Source organism: Micropterus dolomieu, linkage group LG22 (assembly GCF_021292245.1).
Source record: "Micropterus dolomieu isolate WLL.071019.BEF.003 ecotype Adirondacks linkage group LG22, ASM2129224v1, whole genome shotgun sequence".
NCBI lineage: Eukaryota > Metazoa > Chordata > Actinopteri > Centrarchiformes > Centrarchidae > Micropterus > Micropterus dolomieu.
The window spans coordinates 30,632,442-30,658,002 of record NC_060171.1 but is presented as its reverse complement, the minus strand read 5'-3'; the positions used below and the strand labels follow the sequence as shown (position 1 = coordinate 30,658,002).

Here is a 25,561-nt window from a genome sequence, read left to right as displayed (position 1 = left end):
TCCCACAGCTTTTCCCTGTTGTCCCCACCCTCCATCCCCCTTTCCCCCTTCTCTTACAGGTGTTGTCCTTTCTCTGTGCTGTCTGTTTGTGCCCCCCCATCCCCGTGTCTGCCCCCCTGTGTGGCCCGGTGACAAATCAATACATAATTAAATAAATAATAAAACAGACAAAGGAGTATTTTAATACTCTCTTGTTAAAGTAAAATCTGTCTGGCACAATATGGTATCCAGGTCATTATACTCTATACCAGGCTGCTGGGCAGGACAGGTTTAAAAAAAATAAAAAAAATAAAAAAAAAAGTAAAAGAAGAATTACTTCAAGCAACTTCTCTGTAGCATTTTGGAGTGGAGTCAAAGTAATAAAAAATAAATAAGTAGGCTCTTTCTAGTCTGTGCTTGAAGAGACTTTTAGGCACTCTTTTGCAGCATTTATACAAGGCTTTTTAAAGTTGTCTTGCTTGTTTTATCCCATTTACTACAACTGACATGATCTTAAAGTGTTTTAAGTAGCTAATGTCTAAAGCTGCACTAATCAATATATCAATAGATGGAATTACTATTTGTAAAGGGGGACGCTCGTAGATAAACCTGAGCAGAATTTATATTTACATAACATTTGTGGCATTTATGTTCTTCTAAAGTAACTTACAATAACTGTTTGTCTCAAATCTTCCTTTCCCATCGTTGTTTCTCATCGCTATCATCAACCTGATTTCCAGCAGTGACAGGTGTAAACCCACCATCCACAACCTGCCAGTCAGACAAATTAAGTGAGTAGATGATGAACATTGGGGATAATTTAGCAGCTAAAGAGCCAGGCATTCTTCTGTGTGAATGGTGGAGACCAAAACAGTGTGAAAAAAAGAGGAAATATAGAATTTACTTTTTTTGAGGTGGCCAAAAACACGACTCCAAATGAATGCTAATAATGTTGGTTCATCTTTGCTGGATCTGCTGTACATTAGCAGAGCTAAGTTGATCAGCTGGCTCTCTGGTGCAGTCAGAACAACCTGGAGCTTAACATGCTGGAAACTGTGGAGATGATTGTGGACTTCAGGAGGAGCCCCCCCACTCTGCCCCCCATCACCATTCTCAACGGCCCTGTGTCTGCTGTGGAAACCTTCAGGTTTCTGGGTTCCACTATATCCCAAAACCTAAAGTGGGAGCCCAACACGGACACCATCATCAAGAAGGCCCAGCAGAGGATGTACTTCCTGCGCCAGCTCATGAAGCTCAACCTGCCTAAGGACCTGCTGATCCACTTTTACACAGCCATCATCCAGTCTGTCCTCTGCACGTCCATCACTGTCTGGTTTGGATCTGTCACCAAAAAGGACAGGTGCAGACTACAACGGACAGTCAGGACTGCAGAAAAGATCATCGGTGCCAACCTGTTCTCCATTCAGGACTTACATTACATACAGAGTCAGGAAACAGGCAGGAAACATCACTGCAGATCCATCTCACCCCGGACACAACCTGTTCCAGCTTCTCCCCTCTGGTAGGCGCTACAGAGCACTGTACGCCAAAACCAACAGACTTAGGAACAGTTTCTTCCCACAAGCCATCACTCTGATGAACAGCTGATTTCTGTCTCACGATGTCAGGAACAATTCCTCTGCAATAACCCAGTAACTCTGCCTCTAATCAGCCACCTGTTTACTGGTTACCACTCATTATTTATTTATTCACCATTCTCTATTTCAGAGCTGTTCATACTGTTATATTGTCATATTGTAGATACTGTATACCAAATCCACCTACCTCAAGTCATTACTCCTGCACAATAATAATAATTTATTCCAGCATCCTTTGCACTATGCTCCATCGCACTGTGTACATGTATGTGTATGTACCTGTATATCACATCCTCTGACATGTACATAATAATGATAACATTTTACTTCTGCATCCTTTGCACTCTGCTCACTGCACCATTTGTCAGTGTGTCTATATTGTTTCTTGTTCATAGTGTGTATATTTGTGTTGTCTACACTGAAGCCTGTGTTTGATTTTATTTTATTATTGTGTTATTGTGTTATTGTATGAGTAAGCACATCGTGAGAAATGTACAATCCTGAGTCAGATTCCTCATATGTGTACACATATCTGGCAATTAAACTGATTCTGATCTATTCTAGACTTCAGTGGAGACCCAAAGTCTCCTTAAGGCTTGAACTAATACAGGACAACTCTAGCCTCCGTTATAGTATGGTCTGAGGAGATCTCTGTATACTTTTTCCTGTTTTTGAATTTTATTTCCGTTTGCAGTTTGCAGATTGTATGTTGCACATACACTCATATACACACTCCAATCGTGATGTCACAGCAGGTGTTGTGCCACTGAAACATGCATGGAAATGACATGCTTAAAACACATTAATCCATATAGATCAGTGGAACAGATTCCTCCCGTTTGTCATTTGCTGTCGATTTACTCCTTAATAATTTAATGCTTCATTGCTGACCAGAAGCATTAATGTGGGATACAGCACTTTACTGTAATACTAACCCAGGAACGGAAGAGGAAGATGGCACATAGCAGCAGTGTATATGCATGTATTGTAGTGTTCCCAGCTGAAGCAATTACCAACTCTCAAACTGATCGCCATGAAGATTTTATAAATCTATACTTTCAGCTACGCTATCTGTACATATACTTGATGAATACAAAACAGGCAGTCAACCTTTGAAATATAGTAATAATAATAGTAAACCCATGCTATAAACTACTCACAAAGTGCAAATTATCCACAAATACACACAGTACTTTCATATAAAAGCTGCAAAGTATTACCAGCATCATGGACAAAGGGTAGTGTTGCCAACTTTGTTACTATGAAATAAGGGACAAAAAATTGCCTGCTGCAGCAGCATATGTATTATGTATTGTTTTGAGCAATTTGTCAAAATGATAGCTAAATTAAATATTTGGTAGGTTTAATAATAGTTTATTTACAGCAGGCACCTTTAACACATTAATTGAACCACTACCTGTTACCTTTAATATTTGTCTAATACAAAACACCTGTGACTAATGCACTGTAGGTTAGAAAAGGTTATCCCCTTCATGTACATGTGACTAACTAAAAGAACATCGGTACTTGCTACTTCCAGTTCTACTCACAGACAAAGGAAGTTTTCAAATTTGTACAACTTAAATAAACAATCAAAATAAGAATGTGTTTGGCTCCTGCTTTATCAATAATACTCACACTCATTAACTATTTCAGGTAATCGAACGCCTCTCATTACAACCGGTACATTCAAACATGTTGGATTCATTGCTGGACTCGAGGCATTGTTCAGAAGGAGAGATGGCTGTGAAACAGCCAAAGAGGACTGAAGAGTACATATTGTGAAACAAGTTATATGATCAGGCAAGGTCAAAGACTTGTGTTAACATCGGTTTCAGTGCTGGAGAAACCTTAGAGATTTGAAAGGAATGAAAATAAACGCTGTTGGTGGCTCTGTTTCTGCTCGACAGGTGAGTAACCTTAGCTTTGCTGTTTCACACAAACAATAGGTCAGTACTGTCTTGTCTGTTTGTTGTCATGCTGGTGATGGCTAACATGCTGGTTAGCTTTGTTAACTTTGCTGCAGCAGTAGCGACAATTTGCCAATCCACAACTGAGGTAAGTTGTTACATTTCTTGCTCTGTTTTCTGCTCTAACGTTATATGATCGTAGGCCTATTTGTCCATAAAACGTTTGCGAAGGGTTTCATTGCCACAAAGACTTAAAAATACAAAGAGTGTCTGCTGAAATATGGCAAAATCCACAGCGTCTGCAGGCCGAGGGCGAGTTAGCCTCAATAAGGTGGTGCGTTTTTTGCAGTACTGTAGAATGTGTGAGTCTGTCAATATTCAAATGTGTTGAAGCAAAATACTTTTCTAAGCCAAAGTCTAAGCTATGGAGTCAAGTTTATGTATTGGTAAGATTACTGTGAGTAACTTAACTAGTAACGAATAATAAACATCATCAAAGGACATGCTAGCACACAAACACAGCATCCTGACTGACAAGAGGATGATGCATTTGTATCAGATGCAAAGTGAACAAGGAATGTAAAATCTCAGGTAATATTTAGCATTTTAGCATTTCCTTTGAGTCAAACAAAATAACCCATTGACCTAGCAAAACTTGTATTTAGCCAGCCATGGCAAACTGTGAACCATGCCACAAACTGGCACCTCGGATGGAAAAGTAAACGCGACCCTGCCCCCAGATAGTCACTAAACGGCGCAGCAGGGGGCCAGAAACTTATTGAATCCGGCCTGGTAACAATTCAATTTGCAGGAAAAAATTAAGGAAACATAATCTGCGCGTAAAACTACTTTAATAACAGTTGACATATAGTACTTTATTGTCTTTTGTGGCTCCCCAGTGAATAACACCATTAAAACATACAATTCACTAATTTATTAGCCAGTATTTTCTTTTAAAATCCAACATAATGGGTTACAGTTACATTTGAGCAAAGTGTTCTAAAATTACTACAGTTCCAAAGTTGTTATGAAGATCAAACTACACTTTTAAATAGCTGAAGGCCTTTTTATCTGTTGTACACAGATACAGAGAAAACAAGAGAGTGGCTCATGCTCATTAAAAGCTTCATTCTGCTCTATTTCTGAACGCATGTTTTCATGCTTATGTCAAGGTGCACAACACAACACTGCTGGAACTTATTTAGGCCCTTAAGTTGCTACAGTAGACAAGTAGGCATATGTAGAGATGAAAAAACCCAACAAGCAGCTCTCCTCGGTTCATCTGAGTCTCCTGTGAGAAGCTGCCCTGCCAAGTTATGTTCAACAGAAGACAACACGGTGTGCCTGTTGGACATGAGGACACACTGTCTCTCTAATGCAGCCTTTCAAAATGTTAGCGATGTAGATGCCATTGTGAGGAGTTGCAAATATTCTCTGGGATTCTCATCAAACTTATATTGCTCTCCAACAGACTGCTATAATTTATGCAGTGGCTTTTATTCCTCCATCCTCAAATATTTAAACCATAATAAGAACAAAATGTCTTTAGAGTACTGTTTCTATATGAGAGTTTAAATCCATTGCTTGATTATATTTTGGTATTTTGGTGTGTGCAAAGAAGTTTGCATTGTTGTAGGTAGCAGTGGTAACACAATCACATCACTTCTTACATAGCAGAGGGATTTCCCAAGAAAGAGCTACCAGACACCAGAGTAGCAGTTTCTCAAAAAACTTGACTAATTCCTTGACCCTTTTCTGTTATCCGAGGGAAATACACTGTTAAGTCATTAATCTCTCATTTACCGGCTAGTTGAAGTCTGTTTTCAGACATATTAAGATAGCTGTTCTTGTTTCAATCATGAAGAGATTATATTAAGAAAATTAACTTATTAAAACATCACCGGTTTACCTGGCATGGAGAGCATGGCCTGATTAACCTGCGTGGGGTGGATGTAAGGCAAGATTTTGCAAATGTTTTCCTGCCAGGGACCTCTTAGAGGGGAGACATTTTTCTAAGGACCCCCTCCTCTTTCACCAAACACATCATAAATATAACATAAAAACGGTTACCGAGCACATTGTAGTTAAAACCCCCTTTTAAAATATCTAGATAACGTTCTCAATTCTTGGAGTTATGGTTGACAGACAGACTCTAATGTCATTGCCTTGTGTTTAGTCTTTAATGCAGGAAGTGTGGAGAATGATGACTCACAAAGGCAGGGAAGGGCAGCAATATTTTCTTGGCCTCTGCAGTGAGTTGTGGATACCTCTGTGAAAGGTTGGGCCAAAACTGTGTTGGAGACATCTGCTGGAAATTTCACCTTCAGTTTCCGGTGAGTGGATAACTCCAGCTGCTGCTCTTCTGCTTTAACAGTAAGGCCACTTGAAGCTGCTGCAGGTGGGTAAAAAGGATCACGCACCCAGTCCAAGCATCAGTGTTCAAATGAGAAAAGTATGAGCAGAAGTGCTGAGGAAATATGTCTGTGAGTCCCTCTTACATTTTTCTTTTTCATAAATGCAGTCTCTGACTTCACTTCCAGGACAAATGTGTATCCTCCTTGGGTCGACAGGTTGAGTGAGTTGAATAAGTCAGCCACTTTGGGTCTGAACTGAGTTTAGCAATGTCTGGCTTCACATCCCTCAAACTCTGAGATCTCACAGCGTAGCTGCAAAAGTTTCCCTAGGGACAGCCACTTAAGAGTGAAACAGCTGTGTTGTCATGAGTGGCACCCATGGGGGTGCGTGACTATAATGCTCTTGACTTTCATCCTGTTCAGCTGTGTTCAAATGGAGTATAGCTCAGTTCGCTGAGCACCATCATGCCTTGATAACTGACTGCAGTTGCGGCAATGTCGTCATTTGTTACAGTATATCAGACATTGATGCAAAACTAGCTTGAGGGACTAGGTAGGTGTGTTTGTTTTATTGCACAGAGAGTAGGACCCAGATGCAGACACTTGAGCCAGAGATGCTGTGAGAGAATTTAACTTAAATACTCAGGCTTACATGCAATGAAGAGGAGTTCAAATACAGACTGAGAGCCAACACCTAAAGGCAGAATCCAAAATGGGCTGAACACAAAGACAGGCGGGGAGCACTCGACATATGATGTGGACGCCACAAACGGAACTGGGCCCTGCTTCAGAAAGCTGGCTAAACAAATTCTGAGCTTATCCCTGAGATGTGAAACTCCATCTTAGTTCCACAACAGCCGATCATAATTATTTCAATCAACTCTGAGTAGGTTGAGCCTGATGGAAGTGTGTGCGTGAGGATGAAAAAAAGCCATCAATGGAGCTCTGATACTACGATTCACCATGGCAACGGGTGGAATAAATATAAATGCGTGCCTACACGGACCATGATAGGCTATTGATGTTGAAAGCAGGAGTGGACGAAAGAGTAAACACGTTAACAAAATTACATTTTTTTTAGCGAAGCTCATTCATCATTTACCAGACTGGAATTTCCCTAATGAATGATAAAATGCTGGAATTCTCCTATAGCCCATAGATCTGTGATTGTAAAGCCACAGTCCCACCCAGTAGGCTATTAATTATAATTATATATATATAATTTTTTTGTTTTTCGTATTTGTGTCTGTAGGTTCAAACTGCTTTTTTTTACATAAAAAAAAAAAATCTTGCTCGTTTTGTATTTAATGACATGCTGTCAAAACCCATTAAGACAATGAAAAACTCTCTTTTAATCCAGGCTATATTTAGGCTATTTGTTTCAGCTGCACCAAAATCATCCTCACTCAGAAATATTCACATCATCACCAATATAATAACTATTATAGAAATCTTCCACTGGTGCGACAAATCACAATATGACAGATGATTGTTCATTGATCAGTTACAGCTTCCTACAGATTAGTTATCACTGTTTAAATAACAGTGATTACTGCAGTAATGTAGCCCCCGTTAAGTGTTACTGTTCAACTGTTGCCAACCTGACAGCTGCCTTAATGTCCACAGAGTCAATGTTATAAAGATGGATAGTGTAGCCTTTTTTTTTCTGTGCTGAGGATAAATCTATGATGTCCATACATCGTTGATAAATTGATCATAATGTTTTGGTAACAAACTAATAGGCTATTTAAGAGTGATTTTTATGTTTCTAAAGACGTAAACTTCTGCATATATATGCATTCCGAAATGTGCTTTGATATTAGCTCAACATACTCAGAGTTTTCACTAATCCTGCTTTCTGAAACAGGGCCCTAAGGGCTTACATACAGACACAGAACAACAAACAGAACAACAAACGTACAAAAAGTTTTTTTTTTCAACAGAAACGATGCCTTTTTAACTTGTCACAGCTGACTGGGTAACACCTGTGTCACGCCCACCATTTGGGGGGTGGGGGGGTGGTTCCTGGGCCATAAACACCAACCACAGCAGAGACAGATCAGGAAGCAGAGAGAGAGAAAGGGAACACAGGTGTCTTATATAGCCTAAGCCTAAAAAGGAGGTTGGCCAGGGGAGGAGTTAAGTCAAGGCTGCATTCAACACCACCCCACTTTAACCTGCACTTGGGGAATCTTTCCCCACCACAATCAGAAATATGTCAACAGGACTCATTTTAAAGAAGAGTTTGCTGATGTTTGGTCTGACTGATAAAAGCTCCAGACTGATGGATGCTCAGAAAAGGTACAAGAGTCCTTTCAGACTACTTTATCTCCATTGCAAAAAGCAAATTAACTTTTCCCCTCGCATCTCACATCCTGCTGTCAAATGCCAAGGCCTTCAAAGACTCGCTTGTTTGTTCACAGAGCGCCTCCACTCCTGCCGCCCTCTTAAAACTACCTCTCTGTTCTCCACTTCAATCCTTTCTCCTCTATCCCTTCCCCAGCAGCTGTCCCCTCTTTCAGTTTTCTCCTCTTCCTTTGACCTGCACTCAAATTTCTCTTGCTATCCTTGACAGACAGATACCTAATGGCCAAACAAAATAAGGAAAATCAGCAAATAAATAAGCAAATGCAGAAGAAAATACAGGGGAGACTGTTTTCTGTCCACTGACAGGGAGCTATGGCAGCAGTGGCACTGGCTGAGAGGTTATTTACTATATAAAGGATCGCACAAACTTCAGTGCTGCTCTGTTCAATTAATATGCAGTGTTGTGCCCCTAGATGTGTTTTAGTGATTTTCTTTATGGGAGGTGATATAAAGCAATGAAACACACACACACACACACACACACACACACACACACACACACACACACACACACACACACACAAGCTGGAAGACAGCTGACACTGGTTAGCTTCTCTGTCTGTGTCGAGGTTTTGTGTGTTCATTAAGTATCTAGGTGAAGAACTGCTGCTCATGGGACCAGTTTAGACCCAAGAAGATGGGGAAATTTCCATTGTGATCTTTACACCACATTCACTGGTCACTGATTAAAAATGAATGAAGGTCGTATAAAGGCATGTGACGATGGCATATTCTATCGGCCCAACCAGAGCACATAAGCCAAATGTCAAACTCTTCCTTAAGACTACAGAACTACTGATGGTCATCCTGACTCCAAGTTCCAGTAGAAACCATATTCAAACTGTTCCAGTTTCCCTTTCAGTACAAAGTAAATAACAGTCAGTTAACAATGTTTTGAATGTTCACTTCCTCTAATGAGTGTGCTGTGGACACTTTGAAAATAACTGAATGAGATTTTAAAATTTTGGTTCACCCAAATCACAAAGAAAACACACTGTCCCTCGCTCCTAGTGTCTAGTTGTGCATATAATTAGTTTTTTACTTGTCCATGTTCCAGAGACACATTATGTGCTGCAGGGACATCTCACCCAGTACAAAGGGGTGCATAGGATTTCTTACAGTGGTTTTCAATGCGTCAAGTACCACAAACACTGTTAATTGGGGAAGACATTTGAAATTAAAAATACTTGTCCACAACATAGTCAATCCTGAGGAACTAGGACATTTTGGAAAGTTTGAATTTTTTCTATATTTAAATGTAATTTTTCAATGATTTGAACATCAGTAACTATATTCCATCTAGGTATAGATGTCTCAACAGGTATGTTAACACAGAGGCAAACTAAATCCCTTCGCTCATGCTATTTAGTTATTTGAGCAAAGAGATGACTCATTTTATGAGGAGTGTCCCAGTTTTCTCGGAAAAACGTCCACACACTTAAGAGTCTTAATGACCAAAGTTGTTAATTACCTGCAATGCTTCACAAAAACAGGCACTTGAATTGCACACCTGCCAATAACATTACAGCCCCTATAGGCTCATTTGGATTTTCCAGCTACTGCAGCCGGCACAGGTAGACTCAAATCTAGAAATCACATACTGGTGATGTCTCAGATGCTACAACATCTCTATGTTTTTAAGCTAAATGTGCATAAAGTAATGTGTAAATTCCACTGGCCTCAGTTACAGCTCACCACAACTTCAGTGATTGTTGACATTCCAGTGATTGGGGGCTTTGTGTTCAAAGCACAGTCTTACATCCAAGTACGCAAAGCCAGAAATCTCCAGCATACATAAAGTAATCATAAAGTCAGTGGCATTGAAAAAAAACCAACCCAAAACCTAGCAGATATATTATGATTTCCATTCTGAGCCACAGGATTGTGAAAATCATAGCGATTAGCCCTTTAACCTCAGTTAGGGGTTTATATGTGGATGCTGCTTTCTGAGAAGCGTTTAAGAACAGAGCGACCGGTGTGGAGGCTGAACAGATGCCCTCTGTTCCTCTGAGGCAGCTGGGCTGGCTCCGAGCCTGACTGAATCCTCCCAAATAATGCTAAACCTAACTCACACACATCCAAAAGATACAGACACACCTCAGGGTGACACACACACACACGCGCGCACGTGCACACGCACACAGATGCACCTGTGTGTCCACGTGCACACTTGAATGTAAAGGCTGTCAGTCATACACACACACTTAGAAATGGACAAATAAACACGGCCATGTGTAGTGAGATGCACACAAACACAAGGGCAGAGGCACCCCACACACACACCCACCCCCACACACACACACACACACACACACACACACACGCACACAAATCAAACTGTTCAACAGAGCTTGATTTTAAACCAACAACTCCACATCATCATGCACAGCACTTGCTTTTTGATGATGTACTGATATTTTGGACCTGCTGACCACTAAAGCTGACAGGATTACATCATCTGGCTCATGAGCAGAGAACATCTTGAGTGATCAGTTCAGTGGAAGAGCAGTTTTATTCCACATTATGCCTGGCCAAATCTTATCCCACTAGCAATATCAGTGTGTATGCTGGCAGTAGAGTAATATGTCTCCATGCTGTGGGCCTTATTATTGAAAAACTCTCCCCATGACTCCTATTTGTTTGCAAACAAAATCTAAGGTTGAATGGTGTCCTACGGGAGCAGTTTGAAAAGCAGCTGCACTCTCATTGCCTGAACCCAAGAACAGACTAGAGACTGGCAGGTAAGTAATAAAATATTTTAATATAAGAACAGACAGACAAAGTGAGATGGAGGCTGGCTGAAGTGAGGGGAAGATTTCTAAGTGGAGGCTTGGTAGAGGGCCCCCAAGGTAGTGAGCTGGCCAGCAGGCCTGGCTGGCTGGAGTGGAGATCTGCTGACCGGTGATCCTGAAGGCAGAGGGAATCAGAGTTAGTACTCAGTTGGGCAAACAAACAAGCAGATTGCACAGGCCAACTTGACTACTTTGCAGAGCTGAAGTGTGGCGCATAAACATACTACCTAATGATGATGACGATCAGGCTGAGAATGGTTGTTAGCATTGGATTCTTGTAGTGTTTACGAGACAAGAAGATGAAGCCCAGGTGCACTGATAGCTGATGGCAGACAGGTGTGTGGATTACACCAAGCCAGGAACCACAGTGAGCCTTCCGGTGACTGAGACAGAGAGTGTGTGCACAGACTGTCAGACAAAACCTAAACACACCAATTGCACCATCCACCCAAAAGACTAAAATAACCTAAAACACACTCACTCCCATAACAGGTGTCACAGGCAGGAATCACTGAGAGGCAGTCGTGACAATGTCAGCATCAATAACATCATTTGTACACTAGCTAATGGTATACACTGTGTTTTAACATAATCTGTCAATTGACTATCTCAAGTAAAAAAAATGAAATAATACTGTTTCATTATAAAGGCCTCAGTCAGCAGGCGAGCGTCATTGTGAGCTGTGATTAATCTATTGTGGATCTACTAAAGAGAGCTGGTAAATGCTGAAGTCATTTCACTGATGCTATTATTATCAGACAACTTAATCCCCCAAGTGGGGGGGGGGGGGGGGGCACAACACTCAATGAAATTCTTGTAAATTTACATCATTGGGCAAACAATAAATTATGATTAAACTGAATCATGCTTTACATAATATTGTTAGAACTGTATACAAAAAAATATGTTTTTATCCCAAAACGCAGAGAATTTAGGGGAATTTTTTTCAGAGCGGAGTAGGGTCTGCATTCTTCCTCACAAGCGACACGGAGCTCCACCAAGAAGGTAGAGCAGGTTGTATGTAGCCTGAGAGCCAAAATCCAGAGCCAAAAAATCACCTCAGTTCTGCTTATAAAGCTTAAATGCTGTAGGCACATGTAAGAACTGACTCAGATGAGCATTTGAACATTTTGATTGAACTCAGAACTTGGTGAATGTATCCAAACTGTGTCAGACGATGGCTTGATGCTCGATGCCACTGATCAGTTGGTGACAGTCACAGTCCCCGTCTGACACCTCAAGCATTTGAAATATTATGAGATTTTTACCAGTCAAAAAATCCATTTGCTGAACTGAACTGTTGTTAAAATCTGGTTGTCATGGTTACCTGGTGTAGAGCGCAGATAACCTCTAACCCTTGTCTGACTTTTATGAGGCTGAGATGAGTAAACTTTTCGAGATCAGTGAGTGTGATGAAAGAACCAAAAGTCCAAACTTTACTGTTTTGGTTCACTCTTACTGCTTTCTTAGTGTCATTTTTGGTCACAGAAGGCAGCTGTTTTCAGAGAAAAAACTCTAAAATCCCACTGTACACCTATCCAGGACCAAACAGCAGACAAAGTTTAAGAACACAGAGGAGCTTAAGAGCCAGATATTTCCATCAGGAGTTGTTAAATACCAAAACAGAGCTATAAAGAGAGTGAATATTGGACTTACATCCCGGTAGACATAAACACGACTCCAGATGAATGATAATGTTGCTCTGTAACTGCTGGATGTGTAAATAAGCAACAGTTTGCTTACGACTTCACCTTATAAAGAGACTAAGACCCCCCCTTCTGGTTCCATGGGACCTTATTTCTGAAAGAATATATACGTTAGTCAATGGCGAGAGACAACACATTTTGAATTACACAGACCCTGAATTACACATATGTTTGCAAATTTAAAATATATAAATTTGTATGTCAAAAAAGCCGCAGTTTGTGGTAAAAGTGTTGAAGTATATGGCTATGTTCAAATATACGCTGCTGGCAATGTTGACTTGTGCGTCCTTTCAGGCTTCTGTAAATATAGTCATTTGATCAGTTGTTTAATATATTAATATAAATGTTGATTATAAAGTTAAAAAGTTTCTAGAGGTGAAAATGCAAGGCACCTCAATTCTCCTTCCCCATTGGTTCTGGGGTGCAGGTGTGATGATCCTCTTGCAGTGATTTGACATCAGTTCAGTGATCAGCTTTATATGTGCAGCTGAAACACTGCCAACGGATATAACAAAAGCTTCACAGTCAAGTTATTTTTATGTTGCTTGGAGCTATTTGTTGATACACTTAAAGGTCCTCTCATACTTGACAAACACACATAGAAAGAGACTGAGACTGAGAGGCCTTATTAGCTTCACCGGGGCTTTAATGTGACATTTATCTGTCGCTCTCGCCCTTCATTACTTCCATCAGTAAAGGTCAGACTCGTGCATGTGGGCCCTCTCAGGTGTGTGGGTCCCTTACCCCGTTTAAACATCTGCTACCCAGGAGCACAAGGGGATATTACTTCATTACTCATGTGTTTGCCTGGTGAGAGAAATCAGATCTGACTTTTACTCATTAGACAAAAGAGAAAATGAGGAACAGAGGGGGGTGTTATGACATTTGCAGTGTTGGAGGTGAGACACACATTAGTCTCTCCTGGTTTTTCCTCAGAAGACTTCTCTGTGAGGTGGGAAGGCTGCTTGCAGGATGATGGTGGAGATGGAGGTGAGGGGTGGGGGGTGGGGGAGTGGAGGTTGATGGAGGCAGAGCTTCCTCTCTGTCTCTCCGCATCCCAGCGCACTGAGAAATAATTGAGCGCAGTGAAAGCGGAGCATTCATTTAAGGACCTTGACTGGCACGGCTGAAGCCTGGAGGTAGTGATTCAGCACCAGCGGACAAGAGATAGAGGAGGAATAAATAAAGACAGACAGATAGGAAGGGAAGAAAGAAAGGAAAAACGAAGAGGAGAAGAAGAGCGTGAGCTGCGCGCTGGATTGGAGCCGTTATTTCATTGCTGAACAACAAAACCATGCAACGGTGGATTTTTTTTGCCGATTAAAACTTCTCCTCTCTCAGATTAAACCTTCAGCTCTTACTGAAAATTCACCGAAACTCCAGTAAATTCGGATTTCGCGGATGCGTCGAGCGCACAGGACCTATCCAGGGGTGTAGCCGTGGTGCTTCGTGCGTCTTTGCGCTGGTAGAGGCTGAGAGAGAGAGTGTGTGTGTGTGTGTGTGTGTGTGTGTGTGTGTGTGTGTGCGTGTGTGTGTGTGAGAGAAAGAGAGAGAGCTGGTGGAGGATCAGCCGGAGTGGCCGACCAGTCAGGAGGATGCTGGAGGGCAATGCCTGCAGAAACAGAGGATGAGATTTGTCGAAAGGCGCTGGAATTGCTCTCCGACCTGTGCTCCAAGGGAGAGGTGCAGGACGACAACTGCCTGGATTTCATTTACTACTTCAGGGACTTGGCCAGACCGCGTTACACGGACTCAGGTCAGACTTCAAAATCTTTTCTCTGAGAGTTTAAAGTAGTCTGGAGTTTTATAAAAACATTTGAAATATGCGGCTTTATGTGGTTAAATTGATATTTGATCAGCTGATTAAACTAGATATCTATTAGAAGCATTCAGCAGACTGTAATCTAAAAGAGTCATGCTTCCTTTCAAATACAGCTTCTCTTAAACTTACCAAGCTGGAGTTAAAGAGAAATATGAATAAATGTGAAATTAATAGGCCAAATTCAAGCAGGCTACTTGTGTTATAGGCCTACTGCTTATTCTGTCATTATACGCGACCCACCGTCTTGCTACAGTTGTGTAGGCCTATGCACATCAAGATAAATTTTCTTAGTGGTCATTCTGAAAAGAAGCAAATAAAAGGTAGCTTAAAACACACACCACACCGTGTTCATCTATGTTCCCAGTTCGCAAAATACGAGAAGAGCGTGATCTGTGAACTTGTTGCTTGCATCCATTAGCACCAGCAGAATGTACCAAGCATTTTAGACCTATTCAGTAGGTCTGTGGTTGTGTGCAAATCCACCACAGAGCATCCGTCATCCTCCGCGATAAGGCTTAAGTATGTGAGTGTTGGTTTGGTTTCTCTTTTACTTTGGCGGGCTGGAGAGAGAAAAAGCCCCACCCGATATTCCCCGTCGCTCAAAGCACTTTGCAGACATGGGTCTAACAAAACAAAGAATAGGGGGATCGAATCCAGTTAGTTTAGACTCCCAGCCTGATGTATTTGGCTTAAATCGCTTCAGTGCTGACATTACAAACACTATTCTGATAAGACAGGAGGAGTTTGCTCAAAAGAAACCAGTTGAAAAAACATTCGTGCACACTTTGAAACAAAAAAAAAAAATCTGTATTCTAAAAATTACAGTACATCTTTGCACAGTATAAATATTTCACATTCCCAGGAAAAAAAATGTAGGAATCCTACAGGGATACCAGTCAGGAGTGGTCCCTACAATACCATAAAATAAGTGTTATTGTCTTTAGGGAGGATTCCACAAAACTAGTCATCACACTACTGTATAGTGTTTGGTATTAGTGTGTGTGTGTGTGTGTGTGTGTGTGTGTGTGTGTGTGTTGGAGGATGGTGCGCATATACATATCAGAACATGTAGGCTATTGGATTATATTTCCCATTCATATACAATTTACAGTGTAGGCTACATTATGTAGTAGGCATGTTTGTGAATGTATTTCTCTCATCCTGTGTTTATATGTGTGTGTGTGTGTGTGTGCTTGTGTTAGTAAGTGTTTACATGTATGTTGGTTTTTCTATGTTGCTGGGCCGCTGCCTTTAAGCATGCTACAATCCATCATTAAACATGTATGGCTAAGAGGAAGTTCAAGCTACCAGAGTGGTTCCCCTGAGGAGCTGTGACCCACTTCCTCTTGTATTAGACTGTTCTAAATGCACACACACACACACACACACACACACACACACACACACACACACAGTTTGATCCACAACAAACAATTATCCCTCCGAGTGGAGAGGAGAGAGATTAGAGCCCGGCTACTGCTCTCTAATACTGAAAGTTCTGGGAGTTTCACTTTTTTGCAACAGTTTCAAAAAGGTCCCGTCCAGCTGAGACAAGTGGTTTCACACTCAAAGACAGAGCCACAGGAGGAATCATTTATTCTACTTGCACCATAACAGGCACATGATAGGCCCACATGACGCCATGATGTGTACAACTTCATCTACAAATGTTCAAAATAGATAATAAGGTTTTTGATCATTTAAAGGACAAGTGAGTACCATTACATCATAATTACACATACAGTAGCATTCTTTCCAGCACACAGCGGGTATTATACCACCAGTAATAGTTGCTTCTGTTTCTTATTTTAATAATAGGATGGAAAAGAGAGTGGTTTGCTCAAGTTTAAAAACAGTATTGGCACACTGTTGGTGTCTATCAATAGAAAGATCTGCCTTGGAAACTGTACAGATCACATTTCCTTGAATGGAGAGCCGAGTTTCATGCTTTCGCTTTTGTCACATTCCCTTGAACACAGTTTTCCTTGTTCGCAGGAGGGAAGCCAGTGAGGGATTGTGGCGTTATGGCTGCGCTATGAGTTGCTAGAGCCTGGGGGGCCTTTGTTACACCAGGGAAAAACGGGCAGAAATAATCATGAGAGTTGCAGGGTGGTGTCTCCTCGCTCATAACATAAATCTTTAGCAAATGCATAAATAAACAGTTTAGAAATAAACATGTGTAAACAGTCTTTCTCTGGAGAATACGTACCCACAAATATTTCTAACAAGTACGGTTCTGTCCACTTTCACAAATCTTACCGAAATGCATAAAACATTATACATAAATAACGAGTTGTACATGTACAGTATATGAAAATACATGTACACATGTACACAGTCAACTTAATATGGCTGCTGCACTTGCTGAAATTCTTTATACTGTATACTCTTAACAAGTGGGTACTCTGCACACACACACACGACTTACAACTTTCTTTGACAAAACTTAAATATTTGTTTATACGTTTTCTGTGTGTGTAGTGTGGAGGGGGATACAACTGCCTTTCTCTGTGCAATCCTGTATTGTATAATGATTATAAAGCTGAACCCTGAACCTTAACTGTTAACACATTCCCTCTAATGCCGTTTTAAGTATGTTAGCAAATCATTACAGCCACTTTAAAGGTGAAAATTAATGTACCTGTAAAATGGGGTGAAATAATCACAAGTGACTGAGTGATGCTTCCTCACTAAGACAGACAGAAGGAATTGATTTCAGGTTAGCAGATCAAGATCACTGGTAACATGATCACTGCTTAATGAAACAATAAAGAATCAAGGGAACAATTAAAGTAATACATTACGGTAGCAGTTTAACCCTTTGAAACTTAATAGATTCTCTGTTTTCTGGTGAAGTGTTTTCTTTTTTGCACCACGTGGTACAGCCATTCAGCGCATGAACAAACACATATTTAAAACTAAATGTTTGAGTTGAACTGAAAGTACTTACTTATACTGTACGTTTCACTGACACTGCAGCTTATTGCACTGTGGCTCTCCAATCAAAGCATCATGCCTTTACCCTTGTTGTACTAGTTGTACCCTAACTAGCAGTAAACTACTTTGTAATGTTGTACCAAATCACCACTGTGCTCTGGAGAACCCATTACAAGATGTGCCTGTTATAGTACATTTGCATTTACTCATTTGGTAGACGCTTTTATCCAAAGCAACTTACATTTGAGGAACAACATACAAGCATCAACAAAGCTTCAATACAGCACGAGATCTACATCTGACAATACATACTAGTAAGAGCAGCAATAAATACTAGTAAGAGCTAATAGCACATATCACATCAATGGGGTAAATACCTAGGGAAGTAAGTAAGAGTTAACAAAGTGCAATCAATACAGGATAATTGTAAGGGGATAGAAGAAGAAGAGCACAGGAAGTGCATGTTAGAGGTTAGGGGTTAGAGGTTAGAGGTGTTAATAGAAATAATAGAAAGTGTTCTCAGAAGAGATGAGTTTTCAAGAGCTTCTTAAAGTTAGAGAGTGACACCCCTGCTCTGATGGCGTGTGCTAGCTCGTTCCACCATCGTGGTGTCACAGATGAGAACAGCCGGGACTGGGATTGCTTTGTGTGAAGGGATGACAGAGCCAGGTGGTGTTCGTACAAAAATGTACTCCTCCTGTAGCTCTGTGTTTTTAATATTGTAGGTGCTAGATTGTGGTGCAATTGCAAAGCCTTTTTAGGCCTAATTTGTAGTCTCATTCAAACTACCCCTCCCTACCTATGAGACTGAGTGAGAGGATTTGTTCAGTTTTTTTACACTGATCAGCTATAGCATTGTCCATGTCCACCCGCATAACATTGTGTAGGTCCCCTTTTTGCCACCAAAACAGCCTGAGCCGTCCAGCCATGGACTCCACTTGACCTCTAAAAGTGTAAAGTGGTATCCGGCACCAAAAAGTTAGCAGCATATCCTTTGAGTCCTTCAAGTTGCGAGGTAGGGCCTCCATGGATCAAACTTGTTAGTTCATCACATCCCACACATGCTTTATTGGAATGAGAGCTGGGGAATTTGGAGGCCAAGTCAACACCTTGAACTCATTGTTTTGTTTCTCAACCATGTTTGCTTTTTTGTGCATTATCCTGCTGAAAGGGGCCACTGCCATCAGGGAATACGGTGTCCATGAAAAGTTGTACATGGTCTGCAATAATACTTGGGTAAGTGGTACATTTCAAAGTAATATCCACATGAATGGCAGGACCCAAGGTTTCCCAGCAGTACATTGCTCAAAGCATCACACTGCCTCTGCTGGCCCGCCTGTTTCCCATAGTGCATCCTGGTACCATGTGTTCCCCAGGTAATCGACACATACGTACCCAGCCATCAACAGGCCGGCCACATTCTTCCATTGCTGCATTGCTCAGTCGTCTGGCCATCACAGTTTGGCCCTTGTCAAAGTCGCTCAAATCCTTACGCTTGCACATTTTTCCTGCTTTTAACACATCAAGTTTGAGGTGGCTGCCTAATAAATCCCACGCACTGAAGGGTGCCATTATAACAAGATAATCAGTTTTAGTTACTTCACCTGTCAGTAGGCATGGAGAAACGTAGTACTCTGCTTTTCCCTGCTCTGTGAAGTAACATTTGAAGTAGCTGATGTTAGCTAGTTAATTAGCCATGTTACCTGCTTCGGCAGCAATATTTCACCAGTGCTAAACATGCTAACTCTCTTAGCTTGTTGCAAATGTTCATTTCAAGATAGTGGTAACTTGAATTCAAATAAAGATCGACGGGTGGCGCTCCCGTAGATGGGATATCATATTTAATGGCATATCATACAGCAGACTTTGTCTTTTTCGACAGGGGAGAATGTTCAGGGGTTCATCTCCTTCGGCCATCCTTCAGACTGGTGACTGACTGCTCATGTAACGAAAGCCAGATGGCTGTGCAGTGTGTAAATCCTCACTCCCTGATGCTTTAAGAGACGCACTGGCGAGCGACGCTAGTGCCCATGGGTTTTAGCCTCCTTGTTAGCGTGTCCACCTCCAGTGCCCAACGTCGCCGGTTCAAGTCAAGACCGTGCAGTAGTACAACCTCTGTGTTATTCTCTATGCTGCATACAACCTGTGGGATTCCTGCACTTAACATCTTAGACGAGACATGATAAAACAGCTGATACCACAGCAACAGTGTAACGGAAAATTTTTGTGGTTTTGAAACCTTGACTTTTTCCGTACTGTGGGATACCTTGAAACTGGTAATTGGCCCATGCCTACCTGTCAATGGTCATATTGTTATGGCTGATAAGTATAATGCATATAGCCATCAAATGTGTATGTGTTAGTTATACTATTAAGACTGTATATGCTGTATTTATTGAAGTGAGTCTCAAACTGAGTATCTATTTCAGACCTATAAAGGGTCACTAGGGTACAGTGCAGTTGTCTTGACTCCCAAAACGTTTGTCTTTCTGTGAGGAAGGTGATTTACTCTACGGATTCTCTCAGGAACTTCCACAGTACAGTTTCAGCCAGTATAATGATATTCAACAAAATCATGCGATGACTTCTGTGGTGTATAACATATGTGCATCTTCCACAAACTTTCACACTGAACACGGGTTCTCTCTATAGCAAAGAGCTGACAATGAACAATTTAAGAATTCTTAAGGGCTCACCCACCATGTGGCTCCTGAGCTTGGCAATTCATCAAAATGGGATTGCACCAGCAATTTGAAACCCATCACTAAAATAAATGAGTGTAAAGTTTCTAATGTATTAGTAACTACTAGCTAATGATTAACTAAATTGTCTTAGCTAGTAAAGACTTAAGTACTGTGTAAATCATTTGCTAGGAAATCAGTTGCTCTGGCCAATCAAAAGCAATCAGAAGGGCACAGGAAGTGCAGAGGTTAGGGGTTAGTGATTTATAGAGAAAATGTTCTCGGAAGAGATGAGTTTTCTGTATGTAGGTAGAACTGAAACATGAAAAGTAATGCAGTTTTTGTCATGCTATCAACTGTTTGTATTTAGAAAGTCGTTGTCCTTTAATTGATAGATCTGGTCCTCTTGGAAAGAAAAGGTGCTAGTGTTTTGACCGAATTATTTGATTTTGAGTCAGGTTTGCAGTGTTTTGAAAGAGTTTGTCTATATATTTTGGTTTTTAAAGAACAAAATGTGGTTTTGAGCAGAAAATTTACTATATGGCTAATTGTGTGAGTTAGGTGTGTTGCTGTGTAAAGAGTTTCGATAAAGTATCTTAAGTTCAGGTAAATGCTTGATAGCAAATGAAAAAAACTGTAACTCGTAGCTGACAGCATGCAGGGACTTACGCCTGGAATCCATTGACTCTGGCTACGGCACGTTACGGCTTATTTACTTGTTATTAATTTGTCAATTGCTTCTACTACCTTCTTCACAGCTATATGTGACCCGTTTCGTTCCATCAAATTCAGGCTGCATTTCCCACAAGGAGCATTTCAGAATCAGAGTGTTTTGCCTGCCTGATTTTGCTGACATGTTTAGATTTTGTTGATTTGGTAATCAGTGTTTGTATTTTGTGCTTCTACTGTGATTAAGTAGGCTACGTAGTTAAATTATTTCCTTTCCTTCTGTGCCTGACTTCCTGCAAGGTTCGATCTGCTCTGTGCTGGTTGCTAGCGGCAAAAATAAACCTGCTACCTATTCTCTGCAGAGCGGAGAGCTGCTTCTGGGACCCTTGAGGGACGCGGTGCGGCCGCGTCTGGTGGACTCAAAAGCATTGACTATAATGGCTGCGATTAGCTCCAGCTGACATATGACAAGGTACCAGACAACAATGTGTGCCTCTGCATGGAAAATGATGGTTTCATACTCTTACACTCTAAAGCAGTAGAGACTGATACTAGTCATAGCCAGGGGAACAATGATCCATTAGAAACCACTTTCATTTCTTGGTCTCCAAGATGAGGGACTGATTGAATGTTGGGGGAAATAGGTTAGGTTTCATTACACCCTTGATTGCATTTCTGAAGTATTGTTGCCAGGCAACTTAACATTATTGGATATTTGGTTTAGAAATCTTTGAGTCTCTGGTGATATTCTTGAATGATAAAATAAAGTTAATGGCTCTCATCTTGTCTTCTGTTAATCCACTTCTCCACAACATTCTCTTGAATCGGCTACATATAAGCACATTCCTCCAGGTGTAATCCCTGCACATGCCTTTTTTCACAATCAGCACTGTAACAGTTGTTTCCAGGACATTATACCCAATGCTTCCCCTTACTCCCATATTCCCATGCCCTTTCACCTCCACTATAGTCTCCTAATGAACCACCGAGGTCTTGGCTGTTGCAGCTTATTGTACTGTAGTTAGAGTTGGGCTCCCCAGAGGAAGGACTACTGTACATTGGCAAGTTTAATGAGATGTCTGTAGCCTGATGCCTGCTCCACAGTAGCAGGTGACTCATTGTTGCATCATCTTGAAGACAATGCAATTTATACTTTCCAGGAATGTGTGGTCAATATTGTTGTTTTCTTGTGATATACTCTATGTGTTGTTTTGAATATCTAATTTATGTGAGTAATGTTGAAATTGGACCAAGTTGCCATGTTATTAGTTTGACCACCATGTACTATTATCATTATATTATCATCCAGTTGGTTTTTAAAGGGTTTCCTTAGGGCCTGATCAAACAGAGAGCGCTTTGCAGGTTGCAAAACGCGAGGCGTACTGCCTTTTATGTTGAAAAAGCAGTGTGGTGCGTTTTTTGTGATTGTTGCTAGGCAACCACCAAATCAAATACCATGTCCTTAGCCTAACCAGGATTTTGGCTGTGACGTGATCTCACAGACCTGACCTTTTTATATATATGCAATTTGTTGTCCATTAAAATAACAACAAATTGATTAGAAATGCAGTGTAGACATTGTTAATGTTGTAAATTAGGCCCATTATCAGCAAACATCACTCCTGTGTTTCAAAGGCTAATTGATCATTAGAAAACCCTTTTCCAATCATGGTAGCACAGCTTAAAAACTGTGTGCCGATTAAGAAGCAATAAACAGGCCTTCTTTAGACTAGTTGAGCATCTGAAGAATCAGAATCACACACACACACACACACACACACACACACACACACACAAACACATATATATATAAATGACAGGGGACTAGCTAAATGCTACAATGTTAAAGTTACTAAAAATGAGCTAACATTAGCTTAACACAAACCATGAACTGCACGCTACCAGCTTAAATTAATTAAAACAATTTACCTGAAATCTCAAGTATCGCACAAATTTGCCTCCAGGCCTGCTGTTTTCTGTTCAAATCATGGTAACAGCAGTTGGTAAAATCATATAGCTCGGGGGAATCCACCAATAGTTTGTCCTCCACTATTGTCATCTGATTTGACAATTGGGAAAAATGCCAATTATGTCAAGCGCTTCTCTGCTCTGAGATCAGAGCACTGCATTACAAAACCCTTACTGTCTACAGAAAACAACTGGACAAAGACACCTCACTTAAAAAAAATGCAGCCTGTCTGATCGCTGCTTTATAAGGCCAAATGTGATACAATTTAGAAAACCAAAGAATCCTTAAAGAGAAGTGAAACTTCAGCCAATACAGAGTCTACAGCCATGCTATCTGCTCTGCTACATGCTTACAATGACAAAGCTAGCATGCCAATGTTTAACAGGTATAATGCTAACCTTGTTTGCCATCATAGTTTAGTGTGTTACCATGCTAACATGAGCTAAACACATGTACTAAACACAAAATATAGGTGAGGCTAATTGACCCTTCGCTAAGCCCCGCCCCCCTTAGTTACTGTTGCTATGTCCGACAAACTGTCGGCGCTGCCACTCCCAGGAGAAATATTGTCAAATTTGTTGGAAAAAGCGATATCACATCGATCTCTCACAAAGAAGCAGACACTTTTGCAGTTGTATTATACATTTGAAAGTTGTATTCAAACTGACTCAAATTGACCCAAACATGAATGACATGAATAAAATGAAAGAAAAGCCTACCGATCACACAGTACAAGTGAACCACCGCTTCCCCCGACGACTGAGACAAAAGACAGTGATATTAAGGATCAACACTGTTCCTGTAAAGCTGGATAAGCCTCTATTCATTATTACAATCATTAAAAAGCAGAACAGTAGGGCTTTATTACATTACATTCAGTAGGAAGTTAGCTAGCGTTAGCTAGCGTTAGCTAGCGTTAGCTAACTAACATTACATTAGGAACAACCCACAGCCGAAATTTGTCAGGATTTATTTTAGACTTTGGAAAGAGAATAAATCGTACTTCTCCTTTCAACCTCTCTGGGTAGCGACTGTAATTATTACAAGTGCCAAAGGAACAGCGTATGACCATATCTTGGAAAAATACAGCGACAAAAAGCTAGAAAACGATTCTTTGATTCTTGAATTAGAGTCAATGGAGCACAGCCATGAAAGTGTCGGACCTCAGTTAGAGCGAGTCCTATACTGCGCTGTGATAGGTCAGCTTTGTATTATGAGCGTGGCTTAGCGAAGGGTCAATTGGAATGTCAGATTGATCATTAACCAAAATAATGGACAAATTAAAATATTTTATATTAACAATTAAAGAGTAACCAAAATTGTAAAAATTCATTCTTAGGGGGACATGATTGTTTTACCAAATTTAATGGAAATCGTTGTTAAGATATGTCAGTTTGACCAACCAACCTGCAATCGCCATCCCTGGGGCCATGCAGCTATTGTGGCTAAAAATCGTTTTCATATAACAGTAGTATCCTCTATCTTTGTGAGCGATTGTCAATCATTTATAATCATAATAAATAGAAATACAAAGCTAATGTGTGGGATGGAAAAATAAAGAAGGTTGCTGTCCAGGTGAATCTGCCATTCAACAGTAGCCATGTTTCCATCTAATTGTCATGCAAATTTTAAGCGTACTTGAAATGTCCCAAAAAAGAACAGACAAAGAAATTGCGACATATGTGCATTTCCATCAGTTGGTTTGGAGAGAATAAACCAGGCTACGGCAAGCGTACTTACGTCAGTAGTTGACGTTACAAACAAGACGTTTGGGTTACAAACCAGAAACAAAACCAGTCGCATGAACCTGAGGACTATTGAGCTTTAAAAAACGGAGAGAGGTCCTCAGGAATGTGTTTCAAGCGGGCAAGTTGCTACTGCTGAAACAGTCAGTTATTTTAAATTAAGATTGAAGACTTTTCTTTTTACCATTGCTTTTAATTAAATATTTAAGATTTTTCTTTTTATTGATAATTTACACTGCACTGTAACTTTTACTGTCCTGTTTTCTTTTTCTTTTTTAGCTTTTTATCATTGCTTTTAATTAAATATTTACACAGTGAGAAATGAGTAGGTAATTGAGTTGGGGGATTATGGGAGTGAGATTGAACAGAGTGAAGGAAGTGGTCTTAAATCTCGCGCCCGAGTGATTTGCAGGAACCTCTGTCCACCTGTAAACGCGCAGGTGGGTCCAGAGTATACAGTGGGGGAAATAAGTATTTGACCCCTTGCTGATTTTGCAGGTTTGCCCACTTACAAAGAATGCAACGATCTATAATTTTAATCATATGTACATTCTAACTAGAAAATTCCAGAAAATCACATCATATGAATTTATAAAAATTGATAACCATCTGATGAGGAAAAACAAGTATATGACCCCCTACCAAACAGCAAGTATTCTGGCTCCTACAAGCCAGTTAGTCTTTCTTTAAGACACAGCCCCAATCCCAACCAATTATCTACATCAAATACACCTGCCTCACCTCGTTACCTGTATAAAAGACACCTGTCAACACCCAAACAACCAGCATCCAACATCACCACCATGGGCAAGACCAAAGAGCTTTCTACGGACATCAGGGACAAGATTGTTGATCTGCACAAGGCTGGGATGGGCTACAAGAGAATCGGAAAGCAATTTGGAGAGAAAAGATCAACTGTCGGTGCAGTTATCAGGAAATGGAAGAAGCACCACACCACCGCCAACCTCCCTCGGTCTGGGCCTCCACACAAGATCTCGCCTCGTGGGGTGTCCCTGATCATGCGAACGGTGA

General features: G+C 40.8%; 1 protein-coding gene and 1 long non-coding RNA gene across 2 annotated transcripts in view; one reads left to right on the top strand and one right to left on the bottom strand.

Annotated features, from left to right (window-relative positions):
- Positions 1 to 10,950: 10,950 nt before the first annotated feature.
- Positions 10,951 to 11,377, bottom strand: LOC123961321. Its single transcript, XR_006822710.1, has 2 exons — positions 11,228 to 11,377; positions 10,951 to 11,115 (listed from the first exon to the last, which is right to left on the bottom strand). It is a non-coding gene; the product is annotated as an uncharacterized LOC123961321 (long non-coding RNA).
- Positions 11,378 to 14,314: 2,937 nt separating this feature from the next.
- Positions 14,315 to 25,561, top strand: part of LOC123961299 (synaptotagmin-9-like) — a 53,724-nt gene continuing 42,477 nt past the window's right edge. The window contains exon 1 of the mRNA XM_046036565.1: positions 14,315 to 14,462. Coding sequence (XP_045892521.1) covers positions 14,315 to 14,462 — 148 coding nt within the window. The remainder of the gene's footprint in view (positions 14,463 to 25,561) is intronic.